This window comes from Oryza glaberrima, chromosome 3 (assembly GCF_000147395.1).
Source record: "Oryza glaberrima chromosome 3, OglaRS2, whole genome shotgun sequence".
Taxonomy (NCBI): Eukaryota; Viridiplantae; Streptophyta; class Magnoliopsida; order Poales; family Poaceae; genus Oryza; species Oryza glaberrima.
In genome coordinates this window covers 26,537,483-26,545,370 of record NC_068328.1, presented here as the reverse complement: position 1 = coordinate 26,545,370, position 7,888 = coordinate 26,537,483, and the positions used below count along the sequence as shown (strand labels likewise).

General features: G+C 41.2%; 1 protein-coding gene across 2 annotated transcripts; it reads left to right on the top strand.

Moving 5' to 3' along the window:
- Nucleotides 1-1,145: 1,145 nt before the first annotated feature.
- LOC127766820 (BEL1-like homeodomain protein 7) lies at nucleotides 1,146-7,031 on the top strand. 2 transcript variants are annotated; one of them, XM_052291973.1, is made up of 6 exons: nucleotides 1,146-1,461; nucleotides 2,596-2,699; nucleotides 3,352-4,298; nucleotides 5,054-5,430; nucleotides 5,510-5,570; nucleotides 6,087-7,031. In XM_052291973.1, the coding sequence occupies exons 3-6, from the start codon at nucleotides 3,456-3,458 to the stop codon at nucleotides 6,732-6,734; spliced, it is 1,929 nt and encodes a 642-aa protein (XP_052147933.1). In that variant the 5' UTR covers nucleotides 1,146-1,461; nucleotides 2,596-2,699; nucleotides 3,352-3,455; the 3' UTR covers nucleotides 6,735-7,031. The 2 variants fall into 2 exon arrangements, with proteins under 2 accessions (XP_052147933.1, XP_052147934.1); XM_052291974.1 differs by lacking the exon at nucleotides 1,146-1,461 and adding an exon at nucleotides 1,554-1,918.
- Nucleotides 7,032-7,888: the final 857 nt, after the last annotated feature.

Here is a 7,888-nt window from a genome sequence, read left to right as displayed (position 1 = left end):
AGAGCAAAGCGTCCAGCGTGCTGCCATTTATTGCGCTTTTGTAGTCTGGTGGTGCATTGCATACTGACAGATATGGAATTTAGCAAGAGCAAATCTATCTCCCCCCCCCCCATCCATTTATTATTAGCACCAGATGGGATTTCGGTTCTACCACCATCGGTTACACCATATTTCTGCAAAATTGTCGAGCTAAACTACGGCTGTGTCTAGTTCTTGAAAAAAATTGGAAGTTTGAAGAAAGTTAGGAGTTTAAAAAAAAAGTTAAAAGTTTACATGTGTAGGAAAATTTTTAATATGATATGATGTGATAGAAAGTTGGGAATAGGAGAAAACTAAACACGGCCTACAACAGAGTCGTAAGTTAACTTTAGTGTTATTAACACTGCCATAATATAACTCTCCGGTACTTAGATATGATTTTGTTAATTATGCAAAGCTTGTAAGATTTTGGTGATGTTCATTTGTACCGAAGATGAAGATAAAGTTAAGACTAAAAAAGCATTAACGTATAATTAATTAAGTTTTAATTCTTGGAAAATAAATTTATCTCAGGACGAGTCAAGTCTGAGTGCACGGATTGATCACAACGCCCTTCCATGAAACGATAGACACGGTGTACTTGTAAGAGATTTAAGGCGTACCAAACGATAGCAAACTATTATTTATACCCATTGCTAAAAAAACAAAGTTGGTACACTGGAGACTTTTTTTCCCCTTGTTCTCATCTACAGAAAATATATCTAGTATCATAATTGGCGTTTAGACTTAGGGCCCCCCATCTCAAATTTTTCTAAGGATGAACTGGACCGAGCACAAATTGTGCAAGCGAATAAAAAAAATACTCAATATATATTAATAATACGCGTTATCGTGAAGGAAGAAGCAACTGGAAGATGTGGTGGACACACAGCCAAGAAGGCCAAAATGCCTCCAACCGGCGGCCACAGCTGATGAGTAGGTTTAAACCCTCCAAACCCCACCCAATAATCCTCCTCCTTAATGATAAACACGAAGAAAATTAAATACTCCCTCCCACAATTTTTCCTTTTTCTTTCTTTCTTTTGGAGGCCCTCCACAATTATTTTATTTTGGTTGTTGGTGGTAGTGGATGGTGTTTCTTTTTTATTCCATTTGTTTATTTATTTTTGGCAACAACAAGAAGAAGAGAAGGAGAGAGAGAAGTAGAAGAAGAGAGGAGAGAAGCTCCTCTCTCTCTCTCTTGCCTTTTTTTTTCTTCTCTTTTTCATATTGTTATCTTGGGATCTGATTTTTGTCCCCATACTGGGAGGGAAAGAGGAGAGGAGAGGAGGGATTGATTTTCTTTCTCCTCCTCTTCTTGTTCTTCTTCTTGTTGTTCCACTCTTATTGTTCATCATCCTCCTCCTCATAGCTGACCAAATCTCTGCTGTGACAGCAATCTCTGCTGCTTGGTTCTGCCTCCCATGAGGAGCACACCATCAGGTCTCCCTTCCATCTTGCTCGATTTTTTTATCACCCCATCTGCATCATTTGGTCTCTGTTGGTTGCAGCAGAAGAAAAATTCTATTTTTTTTTGTGTGCATATTCCTCCCCCGAGGACACGTGATTTGCTCTTCTTCTTGCTTTGCTTTGCTTCTGGATTTGTGTTGTCTGATTTTGGTGGGTGCAACTAATCCTTTTTGTTATTCCCGCGAGGGGTGGTGTTGTCATGAGCTCAATCATTGGGTTGGTCTCTGTCTCTCTGAGAGTCTGAATTATGTGTGCACGGGACGGGGTTTGCTTTGCTTTCTTTGATAGCGGTGGAGCTTAGCGTCTCTGGATGAATTGCGAGGTTTTCTTGGTGTTTCTGCGTGTTTAATTGACTTGGGGATCTGTAATTCTGGAGGCTCCGTCTCAGGAATTTTGTGTTTCTTTGGGTTGGTTCATGGATGAACTGAAGGTATGGTGTTTTCTGCAGTTTTAGTTGGTGTTTCCTTTTTACATCCTCACCTCAAAAGTTGTTCTCTGGTGGTGTGGATGCTTGGAGGAACTGAGCTTGGTTTGCTGGCTTCAGAATCCATGGCTTGTGTTCTTGAATTCTGGGTTTTTGTGGCGTTCTTGGTGGCTCAACCACCATTTGGTGTTGGGAGAAGAGCTCTGAGTTTCTAGCAGCTGCTTCTCCAGCTACCGGTAGAGCTGGCTTTTTTTTGGGAGAGATGACAGAATTGAGCTTGATTACAGTGGAGTCCTACTTTGATTTGTGGCTTGTGTTCTTGAATCTTTAATCTCTGTGGATGCCTGCATGAAAGCCATATGCTCATAAAAAGCCCTGTTCCTTTTTCTCTTTTCTGTTGTGGAAATGATCCTTGTGTTGGATTGCTATCTCATATTCCTCTTGTAATCGAATTCTTAGCTCTCTTCTCATCAGAATTTGGGTGTGCCTCGTATTCTGTTGTGCGTGGCAACAAAGTTTTTGCCTTGGTCATTTCTCCTAGTTTCCACCTCTTTCATATCGTTAAAAACAAGTGGAAAATTTGAGATGTAAACAAGTAAAAAAAAAGAAGTAACTTTTATTTTCTCTTTGCTGGTCTCTATTCTCTAGCTAGTCATCTCAGGTCATTTTATCTCGTCTTTCAGTGTGATTACAAAGCAAGGAACCCTCCTACCGCGTCGCTGAGCTGATGAAGGAGCTCTGACGACTCGGATGCATGCTTCTGCCATCAATCAATTGATCCAACAAGGTATTGAAATAGTATTCCATTTATAAGTTCTTTCTTTTTCTCAAGAAAAAAAAACCCTACAATTTTATCTGTGGCCTTGCAGTTCTTGTATGTGGTATAGAACCACTTATCTCATTGGGTTCTTGAAAGGTCGCCTAATCTTGATGAAATAGGAAGAATTTATAGCTACATTCTCGCCGTCTTGATTATCTTGATAAGGAAGGAGCAAAAGGCCAATAACCTAGCTATAAACTCAGATGAAGGACCACCTGAAGTTCTGTACCTTTAGCCAGCAAACTGGCATCTTACCTTGTCACTTCATAGTTTATATTCTCTTGTTTCTTGAGCATATAACCTGTGTTCTTCCCTACAAATATAGTAAGAAAGAAAAGAACAAAACAGAGGTGGTAACTGCTGCCAAAGCTGTGGGTCTGAGCCTCACCCACTCGTGACTGGCCTTTGTGTGTATCTTGTGTCCTTGCAATAGTAACAGAACCGTACTTGCTTTCCCAAAAAAAAAAAAGAAAGAAAGATCTGGTGATTATAGTGTGTTTTGTTTCTTCTTAACTATTTCATTATGTGGTGTAGAATTTGATTGTCTCATATATAATTCCTAACTGTACCTTTTTGTTGTCATTGTTTTGTTGAACCTTTTTCCTTCCCCCTTTGACAGGCAACTCGATCGGAATTTGAGTTTGGTGAACTCTGTAATTGATTCCCTGCAAGTATCCATGCCTTTGCAGCAATCTTGCTAATTGAGTTGTCAAAGCTGCATACATGGCTACTTACTACTCGAGCCCTGGCAATGAAAGGGACTCGCAAGCTATGTACCCAGCGGATTCAGGCAATTCATCATATCCTGTGCCATCAGCAATAGGAAACATGTTATATCCTGGCAATGGGTCTTCTGGGCCATACACGGAATTCAGTGGCATTATCCAGCATCAGCAGAATTTCATGGAGCTGCCTGGCCATCCAACTGCGATCTCTCAAGATTCATCGTCACGGGAACCTAACATGGTCGCGTCGTACACGGATCAGCGCTCTTTTGGACCTGCCAAAGATATGAGAAATGAGATGTTGATGCATCTGATGGATGGAGCACATAATGCTGGTGCTGATCTCATCCACAATGACACTCATAGCAGCGCGCAGATTGAGTTTGGCCTATTGAACAACCACAATTCGATGAGCGTTGCACCAGCACCAGGCCAAGGATTGTCTCTGAGCCTCAACACGCATATCCTGGCGCCTTCGTATCCATACTGGTCTGCGAAAACAGAGTTGCTAACACCACACTCTTACCATGGTGATGACAACAGAATGAAGAATATGCAATCTGAGGCCTCACAGGCAATCAGAAACTCAAAGTATCTGAAAGCAGCACAAGAATTGCTTGATGAGGTCGTCAGTGTTTGGAAGAGTATAAAGCAGAAGGCTCAGAAAGACCAGGCTGAAGCAGGAAAATCAGATAACAAAGAAGCCGAGGGGGGTTCGAAAGGTGAGGGGGTATCTTCCAACCCACAGGAGTCTACTGCCAATGCTGCACCAGAGATTTCTGCTGCTGAGAAACAAGAGCTCCAGAATAAGATGGCAAAACTTATGGCCATGTTGGATGAGGTGTGTGAATTTGTTGCCCTTCTATTTCTTAAAACAAAAATTATATTGCCCTTCCCTATACCTCGCTATGAAATCGAAGTGTCATAATGGTTTGTTTGTGCTTGGCTAAATTCATACCAATAATTTGCACAAAGATTACTAATATGAGCAGGCTTAATCCAGATACTCCAAAGTAAAGCTCCAGAAACAAATACTTGTCTAGTAGCAGTTGCAGCTTATTCTCTCGTGTGCCAAAAGTCAATTGCGTTGTCCTGCCTTCCGTTGTCTTCCTAGAAAAGTATTGGTTGGACACTGGAATCTCCACCAAATCAGTGTTAGATATGACCTTAGTATTCACTATTAGCATAGATGGGTCATGATCCACAGTTCAGAACTGTTTTGACTTATTGCTAAAAGAAATGTTTGGCTTCTAACAAGAACTTCATAAGTTGGGCTTCTTACAGAAGTTAGAGAGATGGGTCAAAGCCTCGAAGGTAACTAGTCTAGGTGGGTTTAGAAAGCTTAGCTGCCTATAGTCTTACATGGGAAAAGCCTTTATCTTCTAAATGCTCAAGTTTTTATCTTAAGGCCCTCCAAACAAGTTTGAGAAAGTCACATGTTCTATTGAAGTGTCCAGTAGCTGCAGGAACTAAAAATAAAAATCTCTTTCGAGAAGTCAAACTGATAGCATTATCAATAAGATGAGTAGTGGTTTTACTGGCAAGCTAATGATATCCTTGCTGGTTTGTAATCATACCATTTGTTTTAATTTTCAGGTGGACCGAAAGTACAAACACTATTATCATCAAATGCAAATTGTAGTCTCATCTTTTGATATGGTTGCTGGGTCTGGAGCTGCCAAGCCTTATACTGCAGTGGCCCTTCAGACAATCTCAAAACATTTCAGATGTCTGAAAGATGCTATCAACGATCAGATCAATGTTATCCGGAAGAAACTTGGAGAGGAGGAGAGTTCATCTGGCAAAGAGGGAAAATTAACGCGCCTCCGTTATATTGACCAGCAATTAAGACAACAGCGCGCTTTCCAGCAGTATGGTTTGTTACAGCAAAATGCTTGGAGGCCACAGAGGGGACTGCCCGAAAACTCAGTTTCAATTCTTCGTGCTTGGCTTTTTGAACACTTCCTTCACCCGTAAGTGACTTTCTTTATACACTCATTTTCATTTGCCTGTTTTTTCTTTTGTTGTCATGACATTTTGTTGCTTTCTTAGGTATCCAAAAGATTCAGAAAAGCTGATGCTAGCGAGACAAACTGGCTTAACAAGAAGTCAGGTATTTTTTTTCCTATCATACAAAGACAACCTGTTATCTTATCATAATAACATACCCCATCCGTCCCAAAAAAAAGTCCAATCCTAACTACGAACCTGGATACATGTGTGTCCAGATTTGTAGCTAGAATTTGCTTCTTTTTTTTGGGACAAAGTAGTAGTTAGCAATCATTGGAATGTGTTTATCTAGTTAAAATAGATGGCCACGTGTTGGTATTGCTAATGCATCCGGATGTATACCCATGTGCTGCAAAATCTCTGCCATGATACTGGGCAACTGTTTATTATTTGCATGCACATCGGCCTTTTTCTCAGAATAGGTCTGAAATCTATTAAACCCTGTTTCATCAGTTCTGGAATCATACTATGTTGTAACGCTGGATGCTAATACAATTTTGGATTTGAATGGGTACAAATGTTTGTAAATTACCTTTCTTTTTGCAGAACTTTGCACTCTGCATCAATTCATTGGATAGAATTAGTTTGCTGAACTCACCAATATTCTTCTTTGTCCTAGATTTCAAATTGGTTCATAAATGCCCGTGTCCGCCTGTGGAAACCGATGATCGAAGACATGTATAAAGAAGAGATTGGGGAGGCGGATCTCGACTCGAACTCCTCCTCCGACAACGTACCAAGGAGCAAGGACAAAATAGCAACATCTGAAGATAAGGAAGATCTGAAAAGCTCTATGAGCCAGACTTATCAACCAAGCCAATTAGGTGAATCCAAAGCCAACATCGGGATGATGAGCCTTGGTGGGGCACCAGCCGGCTTCCACAACGAAGGCAACCAGGATGACAGCTTCATGAACCTAATGCTGAAGGACCAAAGGCCGGGCGAAGCCGAAGGCAGCCTCCTCCATGATGCCGTCGCCCATCATTCCGACGAGAACGCTCGGTTCATGGCTTACCATTTGTCGGGGCTCGGAAGATACGGGAACGGCAATGTGTCATTGACACTTGGCTTACAGCATCCTGACAACAGGCTTTCGGTACAGAACACTCATCAGCCAGGTTTCGCCGGTGCTGGAGAAGAAATTTACAACTCCACCGCTTCTCTCGGTGTCGCTGCAGCTTCCTCTTCGGACTACGAATCCACGAACCAAATAGATCAAAGGCAACGGTTCGAACCGTCGCCTCTAATGCATGATTTTGTGGCCTAAGATGCTCAAAATACCAAAAATATATGGAGGCAAGATTTGCCTGGGGGGAGCATTTGTAATTTGTAGTGCCAGAATAACATGCCTCAGAAAGCATGGAAATTGTTAGCTGTAGTTGCATTTGGTACAGAAGAGGGGGGTATAGCATGAAATGTAATATAATTAAGTTTAGCAGGTGGGGGTTTATAGGGGGTAAAGAATCCTGTAAAAATGGAATACATCATACATGTAAAAGATTATGATTTTCAGAACCATTCTGTAAAAAAAACACACCTGTAATGACTACTTATCATCCAGGTATATGTTGTTCAGCCTATTGACAAAATAAAAAAAAGAAAGAAAGCCAGAAAAGAAAAGATCGAAGATCAATGGACAGATCGCTGGGGAATCTTCAGCTTTCTGTTCTGCATCTGCAAGTTGATGCTTCAGGCTTTATGTTACTGGAGTTGAGCACCAGCTGTTGCTCTCTCCTCTTTTATCTCTGTGGAGATGGTTTAATTTGTCGGTCCATGCACTGTTTGCCATTTCATCTCATTTCATTTCCATTACAATTTAAAATTCTAATTGGCAGCCCTTGCCGGTGCAGGAGCAGCTGCAGGATTGAAGCTGCAGTGTGGCTGCCCCAGGCCCAGGGACTGGGCTCATGCATTTTTTTTTGTACGAGTAAATGCGCCCTGTTGCTGTCATGTGGGCCCGGGAACTATGGCTTCTCTGTGTGTTCGATGACCCCAAACCCAAAGGCTTTTAACAACCACCACTTGTCAATTATTGAGGAACCGGCTGAGCTGGCTTTGTGAATTGTTAAGGCGACCTCACCTCCTGCAGTTAGGACTTTGATCATTGTGGTTTGTTTAAATTGTATATATGGTTGGTTGGTATGGATTGAGAAGTTTTTCCGACTTATTAGAAACAGCCCACTCTAATTGTCATAACGTCTAAGGGTGTATTTGAGAGAAGAGAAAAGAAGAAGCTTGAGAAAATACACAAAACAAGGTGAGCCATTAGCGCATGATCAATTGAGTACTAATTATTTCAAACTTGAAAAATTGATTAATACGATTTTTAAAAGCAACTTTTCCATATTTTTTCATAAAATAAATCGTTTAGCAGTTGAGGAAGTGTGCACGCGAAAAAAGAAACAAATCTTTTCCCTTTCA